The sequence below is a fragment of the Pteropus medius genome, unplaced genomic scaffold, assembly GCF_902729225.1.
Source record: "Pteropus medius unplaced genomic scaffold, Ma_sr-lr_union100, whole genome shotgun sequence".
Lineage (NCBI taxonomy): Eukaryota > Metazoa > Chordata > Mammalia > Chiroptera > Pteropodidae > Pteropus > Pteropus medius.
The window spans coordinates 158,011-180,226 of record NW_024347731.1 but is presented as its reverse complement, the minus strand read 5'-3'; the positions used below and the strand labels follow the sequence as shown (position 1 = coordinate 180,226).

Sequence of the window (22,216 nt, the reverse complement as noted above, 5' to 3'; positions counted from 1 at the left end):
TCTCCCAAATAGTGTTTCAGTGATTTCCTCACACTTGAATTGCTCCTATCTGTTTTCTGGGGAAGCTAGGTAGCCCTTATCCTGTGGATTATCTATACTCAGAATTATGGGGCTCCCTCCTGCTTTCATCAACTGTTTATTTGGCACATAGCACATAACAAGCTCAGAGGATATAGTGGAAAACGGGTCAGATGGAGCCCCTTCCCTCAGAGTCCACCCACTAGCAGGGATCAACTTCCCTGCTCAGACAAAGTCCTTTCTCTCCTCACTGGTGTCTAACGCCACACTCTCTTAAGTTTAGTCAGAAAGAACTGCCCAAACAGCAGTTTCTTAAAAAGTCAACATAGTTTTGAATAAAGGTATTTACGACTTGGCTATTTAGAATATTTACTGATTTACAAATTCTGGACGATATGTTCTGCTCCAACTTGTTATGCAGGCGCACTTGGCTGACCTGGAAACTAGAAAATGTTAAGATTGAATTCAAATCAAGTATTTCATAAATCTAACAGGTGAAGCCTAACTCTGGTTGCTAGGCAACCTGACAGACTCTCGGGCGGGGCCTAACTTATCTCTCCCACACTTGACCACCTCTCCCCAGTGGTGGGACGCGGAGGCCCCATTGGCCCCCATCTCCTCTCACTCGGCTCCAATTGGTCGAAAAACCTCTCACTCCGCTCCCGTTGGCTCTCGCCGTCTCGCGCCGCTCTGTCATTGGCAGGCGGGCTCTCGGGCCACCCGACGTCACTCTCTCACCCCACTTCCTCGGCCCTCTGCCTTTGTCCCCGCCCCTTCCCCCGCCCTTCCAGCCCTGAGGGAAAAATCCTAGTGAGAGGCTGCCTCTACTCTCCTTCCGATTGGTAGAAGCTGGACTGGGGGGCGGGCACTACCCGGCTACTCTGCCGGCCACGATTGGCTACTGGAGCCACTGTCCCGCCTCCCACCGACTCCCGGCGGTGCCGGAGTCGGGTTGGTGGGCTGCTATAAAGCTGTTGGCGGAGGGTAGGCGCCACATACTCCACCTTGGTAGCTCGCTCTTTTTCCTTCAGTACCACCTGATCACCTTTGGGTGAGTTCCCGGTGCAAAAGACCAGAGCTGGACTGCTGAGGGGCCGCGGGCGGAGTGAGGGACGGGAGGAGGCGTTGTCCTTGACTAGGCCCGAAGGAGTTCTGGCTCCGTCCGGGTCAGGGCGGAGGTGTGGACCTATCCCGGGAGGATGGGGCGCCGTGAGTTGGGGCCTTGCGGGGCCGCCCCTCGCAGGCACCTGGGGCCCACTGCGGCGGATCTGAGGTGGAGCCAGGGACCCTGGTGTGGGCAGGCGGGTTGCGGAGGGGAGAAGGCAAAGAACGTTGAAGACGGTGCCCGTTACCGCCGTGAGGGGATGGAGGGGGAACATCAAGAGGGGACAAGAAAGGAGCTGGGCTGTCAGGGCGTTCCCGGAGCCTTGGGTAAAAGGTGGCCACCAAAGGGTGGGGAAGATCACACTTAGGTTGTAGGTTGGCGGGGGGTGTGTCTTCCTGCCGCCACGTTTAGAGAGTTAATGGGAGAAAGGAAAGTAGGCAACATTACTTTTATTTTCAAGCTCAGGTGCAAGAAAGCACCACAACCGTGATTTAAAGCGCCTGAGTATTTGTGCTCTTGACTGCTTCGCTCTCTGCTTCAAATATCACAGATTCCTGCCTCCCACCTTCCTTCCGGCATCCATGTTTTTATGCCCATTTTTTTAAAAAAATAGGGTTCTTCAGTGTTCTGACAACCTGTACCTCCCTGCTAATAGCTTCAGGACCAGCCTGACCTGTTAGGATGGTGTAATGGGCAGGCATCCACAGTCAAGGACTTCTCAAAGCGAAGTATATGGAGTCTTTGAAAACGTGTGTCCTAACTTGACCAGTGGTAGAGAAAGGATTGCTCTGACCCATCTTGGAGGAGGGATTTGGACAACAGGTAATATGAGGTGTCTGCTTGTCATGCTCGCCCTGTGGCTTTGGTCTTTGGTCTTTGGCTTCTTTCGATGCTCATTTCTGCTGCAGCTTTTCCCTTCTGCTAATGCTCTTGCCAACATGCTGCAGTAGGGTGATGTATTCTGCTGAGTAACGTCTGCTCTATTTCAGGAATGAATCATGAAAAACAATGGCAAGATAAATGACAAAGTTAAGACAAATAGTAGTTAACATATTTCCTTCTGAGTGGGCTTTTATTGCACAGATTCTATCAGAAGGCAGGTTGAAATTCCTTAACATGTATCTGTGCCAAATGGTTTTTTGCAGCTTGAGACATCTAAGCAGTTTGTGTTCTTTCTTTGATCAAAACTTTATTTTAAAACTTCAGGTTTTTTTATGCATAAGGAGAGCAGAATCAACGTGTCTTACGATAGGGAAAAAAACATTTCGTTGTAGGTTTCTTCTAAATTGGAAGTTTTCCCTTTTTTCAATTCTAGTTTAGTTCAGTCAGTTCTAGTTTAGTCAGTAACCCCAGTTCTCGGAAGGTGTTTCCAATGGAGAGAGTTAAATTGGTGTTATGTTCAGGGCCATAGAAGTCCACTTCATCTTTTAAGCTAATTCTGGGCATTGCTTTTTATCTTGTTTACTTAAACATTCCTCCAGAATGTTTTTACATCTTATTTCCCTTAATTAGGTTTGATTTTTTTAAAGAATTTTTTGATTGAGATTTTAGATAGCTTTTCTTCCAGGAAATACAAAACCCTGATATTGATATAATATGTTTCCTGGGTACCCTAGAGTTATTTAAAATCATAATCCAGTGGGACTGAATGTGGGGAGATACAGTTGCGCTTGTGGATGGAGGAGCTTGATAGGCTGAGTTTCATTTAGAAAGGACTATAGAGTCTTATAATTTTATGTTGGGTTACTAAAAAACCAAATATAGAAGCTGTGATATTTTTGTTTCTCAAGAAGGTGATATAGATTAAAAAGGTTGAGAAACATATTACCCAATCTTATGCGAAGGTGGTAAGACTCAATTTCTAATTTATTCATCCTAATGCTTGGCACATGGTGGTGCTCACTTGCTGTCAACTGAGTATAGTTAGAGCAGTAGGGGAGTAGGTACTCTTTCAAGCTTCATTTTTGCAGGGTTTGTGATTGGGGATGTGTGCATGTGGGAATGATTATAAGACCAACAAATGTTCTCTTCTGATTCCATTTCGACTTCTTAACATTTCTCAGGTTAGGATTTGAGAACAGTTGAAACCTACCATTTACTTTGAACAACAGCAGTAGAAAGCCAATTTTGTGGGAGCTTATTTGGTGCTGCAGCTCATCTTAAAAGTGATAGCAAAAAGAATTTACTAATGAGGGCTGCCACAAATATTTGAATCTACAAGATTCGTCCTCTAATTCAGGGATCCCCAACCCCTGGGCTGTGGACTGGTAACAGTCTGTGGCCTGTTAAGAATTGGGCGACACAGCAGGAGATGAGCAGCAGTTGAGCAAGTGAAGCTTCATCTGTATTTGCAGCTGCTCCCCAGTGTTAGCATCACCTCCTCAGCTCCACCTCAGATCATCAGGCATTCGATTCTCATAGGAGCACTGGTCCCTAGTGCCAAAAAGGTTAGGGAACAGTGCTATAATTGTTTTAACTTCAAATTCAGCCCCTCAAAAAATGGCAGTTAAGTGCTCTTTACTCTAAGGTTGCACAGGGATTTCAGAAGAATCAAAGTACAGCTTCTCTCCTGAGAGGAGTCTAGGAACCCAGTGTGGATAAGAAGACTGGCCATAATTAGTTTTCTATTGCAAGTAGAAAATATGAAGACTTTGGTGTGAATGACATGCCTGCTGTAGGAGTGCAAGGCTCTGGTTAGAAAACGCTAGGAAATCTTCCTGGAAGTAGTAGCTTAGAACAGGGCCTTGGAATATGAGTAGAACCTCTAATAAGTAGACCAGTAACTCTAGGGGGAGGCAGGGATGTCCATGTTTTTATACTTAGAGAACTAGACCAGACTGAACAGGTGTAGGCAAGACTTTCTTAACATCAGTTTTGCTTGCTTGCTCTTATGGAAGAAAGGCAGTTTATTCTCAATTTCCTGGATTTCTCTCCTGTAATAGTGAAAAAGATCATCAGATAATTGCTTATAGTTTATAACGTACTAAAATATGTATTGGATGAACTCCTCTGACCACCTGTTTGAATCAAGGCTGAGCCAGCAGGAAGAATTCAGAACACTGACTAAACCCCAGAAGAAGGCACCATTGCATGAACCTAGTTGGCTCTAGGCAGTCTCATCATTCTTCAGTTAATCTTTGCCAAACGCAAAATTCATGTGCTGAATTTTGGGAGTCTCCAAACGCTTTTTGGTAACTTGCCCAGACCCTTAATTCATTAACTGCTTCCTGACCCATGCTTCTTCCCTCAATCACTTGCTCTGAAAACACTTTCTGTTAGAAATAAGCTGATGATAACCTGTTTGGGGACTTTGGCAGTGCTGTTTTAGTCAGAATAGAGAACACTTCTAGCAGCTGCAGAAGAGAATGGAAAGCCTAATCCCTTTCTGATAGACTCTTCCCCAATATAGCATTCACTGCCTGCACTGGTTCTCCAGACTTCTCTTTTCCCAGAGGGCTTAAGTAGCACAGCCTCCTCTGTGAATCTGTTTTCCCTTTTATTTCTTTCTTTGCTCTAGTACCCACTCTCTCTTCCCTCCTTATCCCTCACTTTCTCTCCCTCTCTTCCCTCTCCCCCAACCTACCTCCCTAATTTAAATAATCAAAATTGAAAGAAGAAATATTGGCAGTTCAGGGGAAATTTCTTTAGCATAAATAATGTCAAATGCATATACGTACATGGTTTCAAGAAGAAATATCACATTTTTAAGTAGTGTCAACATGGAGAGGGAATCATGTTTTCCCACCAGTAACAACTCGTACCTGTGGTCTGCTTAATTTTCAGATTACAAAAGCATAATTTTAGGCAATAAAGAAAATAGATTATTTTCTCAAAGCATATATAGAATACCTTAATCAGAAGTTTTTTGGAATGTAGTAGTCTTTTTCTATAAAAATCAGAATTTATTTATTTTGGAGGACGAGGATAAATGACATAAGAGGAACTAAGTTTGTAAAGAGCTCTAAATGATTTAATGATGTAAAAATAAAGCTTTATTAAATAGTGTCTGAATGTAGTCTCTGGGCAGATGCCAAACTGGCCAGTAATTAGAGAGCAAAGGAAACTGTTTGTTAAACATAGGAACTATTGTCTCAAGTAACAATCCAACAAAACAGATGGACTAGAGAAAATGCTCCAAAGTCATCTTCCATTTTATTTCCACATAATTTAAATGATGAAGCTTGATGTTCCTTTGCCTTGATACATCAAATACTTATCTTTTTAATAAAAAAAAAAACTAAGGAGAAAGTCACTCTAAAAGTTGGGGAGGGCGAAGGTGTCCGAGTTGAAAACTAGGAGCATAAGATTAAATGAAGATAATAAAATTTCCTGGAAATGAGAAAATCGAGGCTCAAAGAGACATTGTTAACGCTGCAAAGTCCTAAGTGCAGAGCAAGCTCTTGAATGTATCTCTTTACTCCAGAAGTTTGTTAGCTTAGTACAACTTACTTTATTCCTTTTCCCCAATTCTTGAAAACCCAAATTTAAGAATACAACTCTCCCAGCATCATACTCGGTTCAAAGCCTGAATATGAACTTCCATCAATTGATTATAGAACAAATTCTGTTCTACATAATGTAATTGGACAAGAAAATGTTTATTTTCACTCACTTTGAATTAGAGTCAAATTATTTGAATTCGTGTGGTAATTTATGACTTTAAAAAAGTTCTAATTTGAAATTCCTAGTGCCTGAAGGAGAAAACAGTGACAGACCTGGAGACTGAAGTTCTTTATCCATTACACAGGTATGGCATCCTGTCATGCTTTTAAAGGAAAGTGTTCTCTAAAAAAAAGAGGGGGGCGGATTTAATTTTTATCCTAGGGTAAATAACTATTCATATGCATCACACATTCTTAAAACCCCTTGCAATGTTATATCTCATCTTTAAATATTAGTTAATGCTATAACGCTTCAGCAGACTGTCTAATTTTGTGTTTTTTAGACTAATAGTTTAAATCTAGGGCTAATTTTAAAAATGAGTGTTCATTCATAAGAGAAAAAAAATCTAGATGAATATAACCACGCAAACTACTTAATCAGAAACAATCACAGGCAAGCATTTATACCAGTAGTGCTTTTTAAATTACAGCCTCAAAAGATAACATATCTGGGCTATGGATAGATTTTTATGATTATGTATAATTGGACAGTGATTGCAAATTTACTCGAACCAATAATCTAATTATTTGCATTCATTGCTTTCCGTATTGCCATGGCACTCTTATGATTCTGGTTTTTTTCGGGGGGTGTGTGCTTCAATATTATGATTTCCTAAGTTTGTTATTGATTTTAGATTAAAAGGCTAGTAGGAGTTTATTAATTCAACATTCAACTTCTACTATATGCCAAGAACTGGGCTGGGTACCAGGGACACAAAGATGAACAAAATATAATTCCTGTTCTCTAGAAGCTCCTCATCTAGTACAAAGAGGCTGACCCTAAATAATAGAGAAGAAACTTAGAGTAATTTTAAATAACATCTTGGCAAAAGTCAGATGTGCATTTTGGAAAAGTTAGCCTAGGGCAGGGGAGAGAGTGAAGGTAGAGAGCTTACTTAGGAGACTGGCATCATACTCCTTGAGATTAATGCCGAAGTCCCTCCCTTCCCCAGCCACTGAGGGGCTAGGTCAAGGCTACCCTTGTGTCAGCATCCTCAGCTGATTTCCCTGCCTGTCCTATCCCCCCCATCCCTCTGCCTTTTCCAGTTCCCTTTCATTCACAGATTTTAAATATTCTCAGGAGCATATTGGTCCCTTTTGGTCCCTTTTGTGTCCTAGAAAATAGGACCTAGAGCTTCTTTTCTCCACCAGAGGGAGTGAGCCTTCACTTTAGAATAGACTTAGAGTTCTGTGGTAAGTGTTCATTTTCCCTCCTTTTTAAAGATGAAATTTAAAAAGAAAATTTACACATTTTATCATAAATACAGAATTCTCATCCTGCTTATACTTTTTTTCTATTGTGACTACAATGCTCTGAAAAATAGTGAAGTACCTTTTTATCAGCAAAAAATTAAAAAGATATGCAGGTAATTTTTTAAGTTGTCAAAATTTAAACTTCATTCTATTTAGAAAATTTTTTTGTGATGATTAGAATAGCGAATTATTAACCAGAATATCCCCATTCTCTGTGGGATTAACACCATAATATGAAAATCTCAGATCTTTAGCTGGCCTTTATTTTCCTTTTTCTAATATGTATGTGGCCTACTTCAGAGAGCATAGGAGAGCATGCACTTAATAGGATAAAGATTACAGACCAGAAACTATATCAAAACTTTTTGTTGTTCGAAATGCCACAGAAGCAATTACTTCTCTGTATTAATTTTTCCCTTTCCCTTCTTAATCTTACTTTTCTTCATTTTCAACTGAAAGCTAAATATTTCACGTTAGATGGCTTTTTACCAAGAGTATAATGAAAAGAGCCAAGAGGATAAGCAATATTGACAATGTAGAAATTTTTCCCATACCGAGATCAGAGTCATGATTTAATTCGATATGTATAGGTTATTTTAGTTAAGCTACATTTTCTTTCCTGAATGAAGCAAGTCATTTAACCTCTAGGAGGTTTAAGAATAACACTTTATTTTGTAAGTGCCATAATTCAAGAACTAGTCAGTTATAGTAAATGTGATACATATAGATTAATTTTGGATTTAAGCCTGGCATTATAGCTTTTTGTAAACTTATTTATACCTTCAGAAGATTATATATACTAGTCCGTTTTATTTCCAAAAACATTGCAAGCTTTTGGGTCAGGCAGGGAAAATGAAACTGTCCTTAGCATGTTTAGAGCAGTTGGAAGAGCTCAAAGAATCTGAAGGGTAACCTTGTGGAAAAGACTGGGAAGGTTGGTTAATCCTACTGCCGCTGCTCTAGTGATTTAGAAGCTAGTATATAGGAGAGATTCCTCTTATAAGTATATGGACTAGTCTTTTTTTTTTTTTTTTTTTTTTTTAAACACTGGTTGTAGAGCTCTTTTCTGTGGACTATGCAGAAGACAGTCATATTTTACTGTAAACTTAGAATCTGTATAGTGACATTAGATAGTCCTTTTATGTCTTCATTTCAAGTTCATTGTAGCAAAGTTTAGATTATAAAATTGATGAGTTTGCATGGGAGAGGGGAAAAGTAGAACAAAGTGGGGAAGTGCCTCTGTTCACTTAGTGTATCCAACAGTGAGCTGGTCAAGTCAAAACAGTTGAGGCTCCAAATCTGGGAGTCATCGTAAACATTTCCTTCTTTTTCTGACGTTTAGTCAATCACAATTTCTTCCAATTTTTTGATCCTTCCATATTTTTGAAGCTCATGCAGTAATTGCTCTAGTTCGTGACCTATGTCTTATCTGCTCTATCAGCTTCCTAACTCAAATCCACTCACTAGACAGCACCTAATATCGGCATACCAGAAACTTTATGATCTGATCCTACCTGATCTACTCATTGGGCTTTAAATTTCACTTCAGTAAATTAGCAAAATTTTTATAGTTCCTTATAGTGTGCCCTTGTTTATGTTCCACCCTGTTGAAAATCTTCCACCACCATCTGCTCCTGCAGAGCTCTACCAATTATTCCTATTCATTCCTAAGACTCAAGTCAGGCACCAGTAACTGAAAAGCCTTCTCACTCCTTCCCCAGCCACCAGGCTGGGTTAGGTAATTCTCCAAAACATAATGTGACTGTCCATGTTGTTTATTATATTATTATTTGTTTTTATCTTACTGTCCCACAAAACAGTGAATGTTTGAGAGGGCAAAGATCATCTGTTAAACTTATCCCAAATGTTTGGCATGTACATGTCATTGTTCAATGAATAGGGAAAATGTAAATAAGATTCTAGTATTTAGAAGGAAGATTCAACCGGTATCTCTTAAGACTTTTAACTGAGATTGTGTGATTATATTTCAAGGTGCTTATTTTTTAGGTTGATGACCTATGGGCTAAGTGTAGATTTCATGATTTAAAATTAGCCTTCCTACTTCAGATATTCTCTCAAGATTTTAATAATTAACTCACTGTAGTAGTAGTAGTCTGTAATTTCATTATACCTAACACTATTCCCAAAATTTGCAGTGGCAGAAGACATATGACATAAATATAAGATTTGACTTTTCATTGTTAGGAGTCAAATTATTGTCGAATTGGCAAATGCTGTAGAAAGTTAGTGAACCAGTTTGACCCAGGTAAACTCTCGTAAGCCAAGACCTTTATGTCAACGAAGGTCTGAAATTCTGCCACTTAAACAGCACCATCCAATTATGTGATACCTAAACAGGAAATTGCACCACTCTTCAAAGCCTGACAGCAGCATTTCTCTTGACTCCTGTGACATGTGCATTTCGGTTAGACTGCTGAAGGAAGTACTCAAGTGCGATTAGAAGGTGGGAAGAAGTAGCCATCTTGTTTGTTTGTCAGTGGCAGCAGCTGCAGTCTCTGGGTTCTAGCTCAGCAGCAGAGGGGCTGGTACTGGTGGTTCCAGCAGCTTCAGTGGAATGCAAGCTCATGGGATCTGAATAACTGCCTGCCTTTGCTCCTGTAGCCCGGCCAACAAGTTTGTAACCATTTCCCTGTTATTGAATTCCCTCCATCTGTTTGAAATATCTAGAATAATTTCTCTTTTCCCGATTAATACAACTGCTATAGAAATTTAGGCTCTGGTAGGTTACGTGACTTGCCCATAGGCACATAACAATGACCTTGATCAGCTAGCACTTTTTTTTTTATTGTTGGTAAATAAATCTAGACACTACTAAAGGTTTACAGTGTGTCCAACTTTTTAGTGCCCATTTTAAAAAAGAAGGGGCAATTTTAGGAGGTTATTTCATAGTTGGTTGCCACACTAATATGTGGATTCCAGTTTTGAAATTTAAATCAGTTGTTTTTTCTAATTTGGAAGCTACGTGATACCTTGTGGTTTTATGATCGTTATTGCCAATATACTAGCTGTAGAAAGTATAGAATATTGACATTTGACCCTGCGATAGGTCCTGAAACTTGTCTTTCCTTAAAATTTTAAACATCTGGGTTATAGGTAGGGGGTTCTTTGGAAGAGTAGGATTATAATATGAGAGGCATGTACAGATTGGCTTGGCAGACTTCTGTAGGATGGCTTTTCTACTTGCTGGGATTATTTAGCTCTAGATCAGTAAAGAATGCAATATTGTTTGATCTAACAATTTTTAAAATCCTCTAAAGTCAATAGCTGTGAATAATCAACATACCTATAATGAATGAATGAATGACTTATTTAAACTTCTTTGGGTGGCCAGGAATAGATCAGGTACTTGAATTCTAATTTGTGGGCCACATTTAAATTGTCATTGTATTTCATCTTATAGTTCTTTACAACATGGAAGAATCTAATTTAAATATTTTCTTCTAATAATCGTGTTTTAAATCTAAAGATGTCTAGTTTGGAGGAAAGCCTTTCTGAAAGACAACAATTTAAATAATAGTATTCCATTCATACTATAATTGCTACGTCCACATATTTTTAAATGACTGCTGTAAGTAAAACATGCTAAATTTAGAAACTAATATATCAAATGATTGTTGAACTCTTAATGTTTTCTCAAGTTTGAACTTGACAACCTGCAATTTATAACCTGAAACAATGTTTTTTCTATTTTTCTTTCTGAAGCTCTTTCACCATGCCTGGGTCACTTCCTTTGAATGCAGAAGCCTGCTGGCCAAAAGATGTGGGAATTGTTGCACTTGAAATCTATTTTCCTTCTCAATATGTTGATCAAACAGAATTAGAAAAATACGATGGTGTAGATGCTGGAAAGTATACTATTGGCTTTGGCCAGGCCAGGATGGGCTTCTGTACAGACAGAGAAGATATCAACTCTCTTTGCATGACGGTGGTTCAGAATCTTATGGAAAGAAATGGCCTTTCTTATAATTGCATTGGGCGGCTAGAAGTTGGAACAGAAACGATCATTGACAAATCAAAGTCAGTGAAGACTAATTTGATGCAACTCTTTGAGGAGTCTGGGAATACAGACATAGAAGGAATAGACACAACTAATGCATGCTATGGAGGCACAGCTGCTGTCTTCAATGCTGTTAACTGGATTGAGTCCAGCTATTGGGATGGTATGTTGCATGCCTTTATTCCAAAGAAACTCCTTGAGGATGAATAGGCCAAAATAACCTTTTAATTAATGTCATATGCAAACTTTTATCAGTTAAGCTTCTTTGAATATATTTAGGAAGATAGCTATGACTTTCAACTCATCTGAATTACAAACTGTTTATCGTGTAGGACAAAATCATTAAAATTTAATCGGACCTTTTTTCTTTATCAAATATGGGAAAAGCATATTCTGGGGAAAATTTCAGTTTACATGTCTGATATTTATAGTGTTGATCACTTTCTTTTGTACTAATAAAAGGTTTTTTTTTTTTCCAGGACGGTATGCCCTAGTAGTTACAGGAGATATTGCTGTATATGCCACAGGAAATGCTAGACCTACAGGTGGGTTGGAGCTGTTGCTATGCTAATTGGGCAAATGCTCCTTTAATTTTGGCGAGGTGAGTATTTGGGAGTTGTGTGTGTGTGTGTGTGTGTGTGTGTGTGTGTGTGTGTGTGTTTTAATTAGCACAATATGCTGAGAAAGTTGAAAATAGAAGCTAGCACTTACCGAGTGTTCATTCAGTGCTAGCACTGCCTGCTAAATGCTTTATACGTGTTATTTTATTTAGACTTCATAGCAATTGTATGAGGTAAGTGATGTTATTCCCACTTTATAGAGAAGTAAAATGAGTTTAAGTAATAACTTAATAAAGTAACTTGCCTATAGTCACATAGTAAGTGGCAATTTTAATTTGTTTTCAGTTCAGTAAATCAATTGTAATCTCCCAGTCAGATAAACAAAACTTGAATGAAAATGTTGTATATCAAAGGAGCCTTGGGCCTGTCCATGGATAAGGTTATATGTTGTTTCATCTATATATTGGTGGCACCTTCTGATTCCTACACTGCAAGTGGTGAGAGTTGACTAGATAGTTAAGAAAGGCCCCTGATAATGCAATATGCTTACTGACGTACAAACATCAAGAAGCAGAAATACATGGACATCTTCCTTTTTGGTTTTAATAGGACTTCGTGGGACACACATGAAACATGCCTATGACTTTTACAAGCCTGATATGCTTACTGAATATCCTGTAGTAAATGGAAAACTCTCCATAGAGTGCTACTTCAGTGCATTAGACCGCTGCTATTCTGTCTACCGCAAAAAAATCCGTGCCCAATGGCAGAAAGGTGGGTTTTGTTTTTTTGTTTGTTTGTTTTTTGGTTTTTGGTTTTTGGTTGTTGTTTTTTTTTTTCATTTTCCTTGGCTTGGTATTTACTGAGGATGGTATATGTTATGGGTGTCTTCAGTAAGAAACTGCTTCATGGGCATCCTTCATTAGTGTCTTTTAACCATTTTTTTCTCACCCACCAAATAGCATTTTCTCATAGGGAAATGTGTGATTTAGGAAAAGAGGTAAGCTTTGGAAATGAGATATATCTCTGCAAAAATACTCAGGTCGACTTACCCCCAGTAAAAAAAATAAAAAGTAGGGTAAAAGAAAATAACTTGAATTTTGTTCATCTTCTATGAGAGGTATTTTCACAAGATTTTAGCTTGCAACTGTTATCTAGAGAAAACTGTGGTGAAAATAACTTACTGAAATGTGATTATCCTCCCCCCACAGTCTGTTTGCACTCTACCTGTGAATTCATATTTGTTTTTTTAGTGTCATCATTAATCTCCATCGTTAGTCATGAAAAAGTTCTTGAGGTACTGAAAAGGACAGTATTTCGTGCTATTAAAAGACACAATATCATATAAAGTATACTTTTTCCATAGTCCAACTTTGCTTTACAGAGATTATGAGAGGATTAAAAATAATATTCAATAACAGATATTCAGAAGATTAGTGGCTCTGGAAAAGAAGTATTCTTGTAGTATGTAAAATGTCTTACTATTTAATAGCATATATTTAACAGTACAATGATTTTCTAACTTTTTATGAAGACCCACTGTAAGAAATACGCATTACATCGTTTGTGTCTCCTAAACTCAAAAGTGTTGTGAAATTACTTATCCATGCTGCAAGTTATGCAGTTTGCTATTTTATCCTTTATTCTATTTCATTTAAAAAAAATACTGGCCCTGATTCACTAAATTGATTACACAATCCACTAATGGATTACAACTCTTAAGTGTGAAAAACAGTAATATATTATAGTATATATTGTTCTTTCTATGGATGCTTTTTGATATACTTTAAACCCATAAAAATATTGTACTATGCAATATATATTTACTTGCTGTTTAAAGATATAAAACCATCCTAGCCCTGTTTTAAAACTCAAACTTCAAAAGTTAGTGGCTTATATGAATTTAACATTGCTTTGGATTTCTTTTTCAGAGGGAAATGAGAAAGATTTTACCTTAAATGATTTTGGCTTCATGATCTTCCACTCACCCTTCTGCAAACTGGTTCAGAAATCTCTAGCTCGGATGTTGCTGAATGATTTCCTTAATGACCAGAACAGAGATAAAAATAGTATCTATAGTGGCCTGGAAGCCTTTGGGTATGAGAAGTTGTTATGGTTTTTTCCCTTCTGTATGAGAATATTTTTTATGTTAAACAATTTTTATACAGTCCTGAAAATTTTAGAATTAAAAGGATCTTAGAAGTCATCTAGTCTAACTTACTTATGTCATCAGTGAAGAAACTGAGTCCCAGAGAAATGGTGACTTACTTACATGAATTCTTTAGTAATTGTACTCATATTTTCCGATTTCTTCTTTTTAGCTCCTTTCCTGTTGTCACCATGATAATGTAGCCCCACAAGTGCCTATATTTACAGTAGCCTCTTAACTCTTCTCCCTGCCTCTCTCTAGCCCCTGTGCCCCATATCTATTCTGTACATTGCCACTGTCAAAGTCTGCTGTCATATTTCTCACACATTTTTTTCTTTAAAGGCTCCTTAGCATGCTATGATTTTTAAACTCATTCTGTTTCTCCTTGCATGTGTCCCTTCTCCATCTGATAAAATTCTACTCAACTTTTAAGACTTGGCTCCTGTAATATAATGACTCTCTCAACTAAATAGACATTTTCGTAGACTTAAAATAGTAGTATATTGTTTGGTGATAACAAAGCTTTTTAGTGGGTTGGTTAACCTATTAGAATTAAGTTGTCTTAACGTTATAGAAAACGTTATAAAAAACACTGAGAAAAAGGACTGAACAACAATTATACTTTCCATAGCAGTTAGCATGTTGTTATTTGGCTTTTAACAAATGGGAAAACAGAATCATACACACTTGCAGATTAGAATACTGATTGCGTACAGTAATATAATAAGAATATAGTCTTTGAACACTGTTTAACTATCTTGTTTACAAATCTTTCAGGGATGTTAAATTAGAAGATACCTACTTTGATAAAGATGTGGAAAAGGCATTTATGAAGGCTAGTTCCGAAATCTTTAATCAGAAAACAAAGGCATCTTTGCTTGTATCAAATCAAAATGGAAATATGTATACACCATCAGTGTATGGTTGCCTTGCTTCTATTCTAGCACAGTAAGTATAAATTTCAACTATTTAACTCCCTTCATTTGGGGAGTGTTAGCATTCTAAGACCAAATTTGATGCCAGGCACGTTAGTGTCATGTCACAGAATATTTTATTTCCAGGCTCTTTAGCCTATTTTCCATTGACTTGAAGGATACATGGGGTGAGGCTACAATTATTCCAGGGTATTTAATTTCACACTAGCTTTTCTGGCTACTGTTCTCATGGTTTTATTACTTTTGACCTTCAATTGAACCATAAATCCCTTATTGACAAAGTAACTTATTTGAGCCTCCTCATTCTCAAGGAGATGGAAATGCTTGTTTCAGTCTGCTTATCATAGTGATAAAGCTTTAGGTTAGGTCTCTAAGTCTATAGGATACATTTTTATTCCAACTCCTCATAGCTTCCTATACATCATAGTTTTAGGTCATTTAAACTTCTTAGTAACTTTTTCCTCCCTACACAGGTTCTCCCCCCAGCAGCTGGCAGGAAAGAGGATTGGCTTGTTCTCTTATGGTTCTGGTTTCGCCGCCACCCTGTACTCCCTTAAAGTTACACAGGATGCCACACCAGGTAAATACTAGCCTTTCAACAAGAATGTATTGAGAACCAGCTGTGGTAAGGTCAGTTCCGCAAGCTTCTCAAGCAAGTACTTGAATCTGCTCCATATGTCATAACAACATTTTAATATTCATTACTTCTTCCAACATAGCCAGATTTTTACTCTCTAATCTAAAAAAATCCATCTTAACTAGGTAAAGGGCAGGACTATGTCTGAGTTAGGATATCTTCTCTCCTTCCTTCCAAGTCAGAAAAAAAATATATCAGCTTAAACATTTTTTGACTTTCCCTTTTTTGGCAGGTAACTTTATCTTTTAACTTGTATTTTAAGGATATATAGTCAGGGGAAAGGGAAGCATATCCGTTTGATGCAGGCAGCTTTTGAGGTTTTACTCTAATGATTGAGTCTGATCACATGAGTAAATAACATCAAATAATTTCTCATTTTCTCATATCTAAATTATCTAATTTTTATAGCTTTATGGTCTTGGCTATATTTAAAGGAACTTCTTTGCTTTCTCTGAGCTAGAAGGAACAAAAACATGGAAAAAAACTAGTGGTAGACTTGGCATTACATTAAAATGTATCACGGATTGACTATAGACAAGCTATTTATAGTTTTAAATCTCATCTATTTCCTATCTTGTCTACTGGCTAACACTGAACAAATGTTTAGTCAGAGGTCATAGGAAGCTTTGTCAAACAGATACCTTATCTTTTAACTAAACAATAGCTAGTAGTTCTAAAAGGAATGAAAAGGTTTTTTTTCCCCCATTTGGCAACATTTTTTTCAGGCTATTTTTGGTTTTTTAATGTTGGAATTATTATTTTAGGGTCTGCTCTTGATAAAATAACAGCAAGTTTATGTGATCTTAAAACAAGGCTTGACTCAAGAACTTGTGTGACACCAGATGTCTTTGCTGAACACATGAAGCTCAGAGAAGATACTCATCTCTTGGGTAAAAATATTGTTGTTAATATACATTAATATACACCCAAAAGTATATTAGGGGGATATAACAATGTGTTATGTATAAGATAAATATATCTAGCTATCTAGGCTATATTCAGTATTAATCTGACGTTAGTGAAAATTATAGGGAAATATGCGACTTGATAAGTCACAGGTCATAACTAATTTCACATATTCTCTGCCTTTTCTTTAGTCAACTATATTCCCCAGAGTTCAATAGATTCACTCTTTGAAGGAACATGGTACCTAGTTAGAGTGGATGAAAAACACAGAAGGACTTATGCCCGCCGCCCCTCTCCAAACGATGACACCTTGGATGAAGGAGTAGGACTTGTGCATTCAAACACAGCAAATGAGGTAAATAAAGCTCATTGCATTTGGTCTTGGGCTTTGCAGGGTAAAACTACCATCCCCAGATCTCAGGGTCTAGGGGACCTAACTAATTAGCAACTCTAAGGAATATCAATAAAGCACAGTAATTCAGAGCAAGGGCTCTGGGATTAGATTCCAGCTGTGCCATTTTCCAATTATAGAAAGTGGTTTGTGCTTAAATTATTAGCATTTTAAAAGTTCACAGTAAATACTGAGTTTTATTAATAGTACCAGAAGTTAAAAAAAGACTGATCTATAGAGAAGGCTCATCTGTGGTAATGTCTTGGTGAGAGATGAAGTAGAGAAGGGTGTTGAGACCCTCACATCTCTTCTCAGGTCATTGTCAGATCTACCTCCAAAATTATCAAGAAGTAATATAATAGTTATGTTTTGAATTCTTGTCATATGCTAGGTACTTAATTTACATTTTCTAATTTAATCCTTATAAAAACCACCTTGAAATAAATGATACTATGCCCATTTTAGAGATGAGGTTGCAAGAAGTTAAATGACTTGACTAGGATCATAGCCAGTCTTCAAACTGAAGACTTTATAACCTTGAAGTTATTTATCTGCTCACGACAAATTTGGTGAATGCATAGTCTTGCTTCTTGCTATTATATAAATTAGGTAGCAGGTCAAGCTACTAGTATCTGAGTTGAGAATGCAAGATGTAACAAGTAAAATTCTGTGTCTGGTGGATCTCAGTGGCCTTCCTCTCTCTTACTACATTGCTAATTGTATTAATAAATTCACTATAAGGTAAAGGAATGGATATTTAGTTCTCTATAAAAAATTACATAGAATATACTATTAGCATAAGCCTCTCCAAAATTGTTCTCTCGGTTTTTCCATTGGAACTTCAATCAGCACCATGACTCTTTAAAACAAAACATGAGATAACTTTTTTCCTTGGTTTTAGCATATTCCAAGTCCTGCTAAGAAAGTACCAAGACTCCCTGCAACAGCAGCAGAACCGGAAGCAGCTGTCATTAGTAACAGGGAACATTAAGATAATTCTGTGAGGTAGAAGACTTCGGTGTGGGTTGGGGTGGGTGGAGTATGTATGGAAATGGTTAGGAATGGGATGTCTGGGGACAATTTTAAAGGATTACATGTTGCTTAAATTTTTATGTAACTGACATGGAGCCTGGAAAACTATTGTGTCTTTGGGAAAGTCTCTTTGCTCAATTTGCTAATTTGCTTCCTATTGTGGTCTAGCCAATGCCTAATGTATTCAAATGATGTTAAGGGCTCTGTAAAACTTCATACCTCTCTGGCCATTTGTATGCATGAAGCTTAGTGTGTAAATGTGGTATGACGAATTGTATGCTTCTGGCAGAAAAAAACAGAGGTACTAGTTCTACAATTCTAAGTTTTTTAAACGTGTAGGAATTTTATACTTTGAACAAACAAGATTACTGAAAGTACCTGTGGTTTTTGAAAAAAAGTTTCTAGGTTAGGGGATGTGGTCTTAAAAGTGGCATGCACAAACCCTGTTTGAAAACGGCAAGACAAACATGCTCTTTTTCTAAAATTTATAAATATTGAAGAGAGAAGAATTGGGACAGTAACACTGGTTCTGGAAACTGGAATGTTGCTTTAAATCCAGGCTAGCAGTGATGAATTGTGAACAGAGCTGCTAGCATTGAGCCAAACATCTGGTATAGACAACATGGCACATTTGGGAGCTGTGTGTGTAGGTCTAGGTCTGCTCCTGAATCAGTACAAGGTGGGTTATGCTGAACAACACTGAGATGTTACTGGAATGTGTATATGAGGAAGTTTGCTGTTGCAGTCCTTCTTTGTACCTTATTTTGAAGAATAAATAAAAACTTTTTCTTGGTTGCCTTTTAAAAATTTTAAACAAAAAGGAACAATAGAGACAAACAGTTGTTAAGTTCTGATGCTTCAGTGTTATAAATTCAACTTAAAAGACTGACAACTTAAATTCATGGTGTTAGTATTCTATTCCACTTAAAAAAAAAAATCTCTTCAATGAAACTAAAAAGGTAAAACTCAAGTTTTTACATAGTATGACTGGCCAAACTGAATATTCCACTTCATGATCTGGAAGTAGGATCGATAAAGCATTTTCTCAGACTTTCACCTTAAACTATCACATGGGATGAATAAGGCTGGTTAGACAGTTTCGTAGATCTTTTTGGTGCTGAACTATGACATGAGCCTTATAGATTGTAAAATAAAGATAATTGGAACTAATGTACAGAATTAAATTTTTTAAATTTTGCTTTAAATTCTGTGAAGTTTCACTTATCTAAAATAAACTTAAACAAATATGAAATGAATGTTTGAAATTACAAGGTAATATGTAATGTAGTGTTTGTAAAATACTCTTGTCTAATATTAACCAGTGATATTTTGATTTGTACAGTTATAATTTGCTAAAATGACTTCATTTTATCATCCACTGATGTAGATTAATAATGTAAGTTCAGATTTAAAGATTGATGGGAAAATGTGCATGTAATACTTTTGCAAGTATTGGGAGTTGGGTATGTTTTCAAAAGAATAATTTAACTTTTGAGTGTCAGAAAATGGGTTTTTTCAAAGTCTGTTACCAGCAATGGGCAGGCCTAATAATGCTGGCACAGAGAATTAACTGTACACCTTATGAATAGTGAGGTGAGTAACTATGAATAAAATTTTAGAGAAATATTTCAGATACTTGAGTAATCCTTTTCCCTCCTGAACTAACATTTAGGCAAGAAATCAGTTAATTCGCTATTTTTAAATATGGGCATTCACTCATTCAGTCATCAACGAACATTCAAAAACATGTAAGCAAGGCACTCGCTTAAGTCAGAAATAAAGATTTACAAGATATCTGGTTTTGCCTTCAAGGAACTATTTGTCTAGAATAGAGGAATTTATACTGATAATTAAGTCCCAAGTTGGATGGTAAGGGTGTATGAAGTTTGCTATAAATCTTTCTGAGGAGAGTTACTTTGTTTTCCTAGAAACAATTTAAGATTAAAGATTGGCAATTGAAGATTAAAAGCCAGTTTTATAGCTGACGTAGAACTGCTTCCTACCAGCTAGGGCGCCAGCTTCAGGGCTGCATGTTGCTTATGCTCCCAGGGGTTTTACAGGGAGAATTTTTGCGTTAGTAACATTGGGCTGGTAATCTCTAAGAGTCCTATCAACTCTTGATATGAATTAGGAATTAAACCAGATTAATTTCTAGTACTGATCGGCTCATATTTTGTCATGTCGTATCTAGATTCAATACTTAGTAACAATTTCTTTTATTCTCTGGGCCAGTCTGCTATCCCTCTGGGTCATTTACAAAATAAGGCCAGTGTTCTCTCTCTAAGGTTATTTTCACACATTCTAGAATCCTAATTAATATGACTTTAAAAGTTCTATCCTTCCCCTTATGGGATTTATGTACTTTTTTCTAACTTTGGGGTTTTTCTTTATTTTTATGAACACTAATGAGTAAGGCCAAGATTAACACTAGACAAAACTCAAATAGATGCAAACAGTTAATTTGATCTTGTGACTTAGTTGAAATACTTCATCTCTTGTCTGCTGTTTGAAATGTCCTGAAAGAAACAGTAAAGTGGGAATCAACAGAGCAAGAAATGTAACAGGATCTTTAAATAATTTAGAGCTATGCGATCTTGACATAAAAGTGAATACTTTCTTTAAATTTTCTAGCAATTGCTCTCAATTGAATCATAGGTTCCCCTTTTTTTTTTAATTTGTGGTAAAAGAAAATAGATGACCTGTGATTGATCCCCCAGCATCCACTCTCCAAATTAATATAAAGGCAGTAATATGATGATGAATGCCAATCTTCAGGGAGTTTCGATATCAGGACTCTAGTGTATAATAAAAAATGCATTTGCATTTTAAAAGTTTACAGATAAAAAACTGGGAATTCATCTTTTATTTATCCTATTTTGTCATTGTCCAGGCATACAGTAAAAAAAAAAAAAGTTTTATTAATTTTGCAAAAGCCTCCTTGCCTCCAGGTTTTTCACATGCTATTAAACTAGCATCTCCAACCCATCTTGGCAAAACCTTGTTGATCTTTGGGGTCCAACTCAACAGTTGCTTCCTCTCTGAAGGCTGCATTGACTACCTTATTTGGTAGTAAGCACTTTTCCCCCTATGTATCAAATTTCTTATTCAGGTTCGCAAACTCCTATGTATCTGGTCCCTGCCCCCTGCCCACTTCAGCTCAGTGCTACAGTCATCCTGCCTTTCATTCCTCAAATATGCCAAGTGTATTGTAGCCTTAGAGACCTTGATCTATGCCTCAGAAACCTTGAGACCCACTTCAGACCTTCTCTGCCCTGCCTTCTACTGTCACTATTGTGGCAACTGCTTCCACGCAGTCTTTGAGCAGGATCTCAGACTATGATAGCACCTCCCTTTAGATTCGTGGTACATAACTTTATTTCAACCTCACTGTGATGTGGAATCCCCAGGTAACTCATTTGGTACTCAAAATTTCACAGCCGAGAAGTGCAAAGGAGGTAAGTTCCCATAGCCCTTGACCAATGGTAGACACATACTGGTGAATAAATGCTTCCTCCTTTCATCCCCCGGGCAAACAGTTTTGAGAAGCATTCAGGATATCCTACAGAATCAACTATCAGTTGCCTGTGGCCAATTCAGCAATGCCTCTGTGTATTGGCTTTCTTCTTTTCTGTTCCACTCCTGTATCCTGGGATCATTTCCCAAATAAATGGCTTGCTTGCAAACTTTTGTCTCAGGCTCTGCTGTTTTGAAGAATTCAGGCTAAGACAATTGGTACCCAGAATAGCCTTATAAAGCAGCCCCTCAAGATAGGAGGCTTACTCATCAGTCATGACAAACACCCCGTTGCCATTTGTAGGTAGAATGATGCCCCCCCCTTAAAAAAAAAAAAGATGACCATCTCTGGACCCTGAAAATATTATCCTGCATGGCAGAAGTAAGATACGATTACGGTGAAGGGTATTGAGATGGGATATTTCCCTAGATTGTCTGGATGAGCCCAGCCAAATCATATGGGTCCTTAAAAGCAGAGAAACTTTATGGGCCATGGTCAGATGTGGCTATTATGGGTGGTCAGAGAGATGCACATTGCTGGCTTTAAAGATGGAGGAAGGGAACCACGAGCCATGGTATGTGAGCTGCCTCCAGAAGCAGGAAAAAGCAAGGAAATGGGTTCTCCCCTAGAGCCTCCAGAAAGGAACCCAGCCCTACCACCACCTTGATTTTAGCATGATGAGGCGCATGATAGACTTCTACCTCACAGAACTGTAAGATAATTGTGTTTTAAGCCACTTAGGTTTGTGGCAATGATTACAGCATCCGTAGAATACTAACGCACTGTTGGTAAGCAGGGCGCCGACCACCCCTGGCATGCAGGAGCAACATGGTTACTACTACCAAGACTCATCTGTAGGTATAGGTGGATGACGAAGCACTGAATCGTGCAGTACCTGTGGTACTTGACCAGTATGGGGACAATGATAAAGACTGGGTCTGACGAGCTTTTAGTAACTTCTTTGAAAGTCTGGGGGAAAAAAATAACAGGCTTATGTCAGCCAGCTATCAACCCAAGGCCTATTGTGAGACCCCAA

General features: G+C 37.7%; 1 protein-coding gene across 1 annotated transcript; it reads left to right on the top strand.

Annotated features, from left to right (window-relative positions):
• Window positions 1-938: 938 nt before the first annotated feature.
• HMGCS1 (3-hydroxy-3-methylglutaryl-CoA synthase 1) lies at window positions 939-19,297 on the top strand. Its single transcript, XM_039877068.1, is given in 11 exon segments — window positions 939-1,069; window positions 10,762-11,219; window positions 11,536-11,604; window positions 11,607-11,657; window positions 12,226-12,390; window positions 13,548-13,713; window positions 14,543-14,713; window positions 15,174-15,280; window positions 16,102-16,227; window positions 16,435-16,598; window positions 17,536-19,297. Coding segments are annotated over 10 exon segments (1,557 nt in total). The 5' UTR covers window positions 939-1,069; window positions 10,762-10,771; the 3' UTR covers window positions 17,626-19,297.
• Window positions 19,298-22,216: the final 2,919 nt, after the last annotated feature.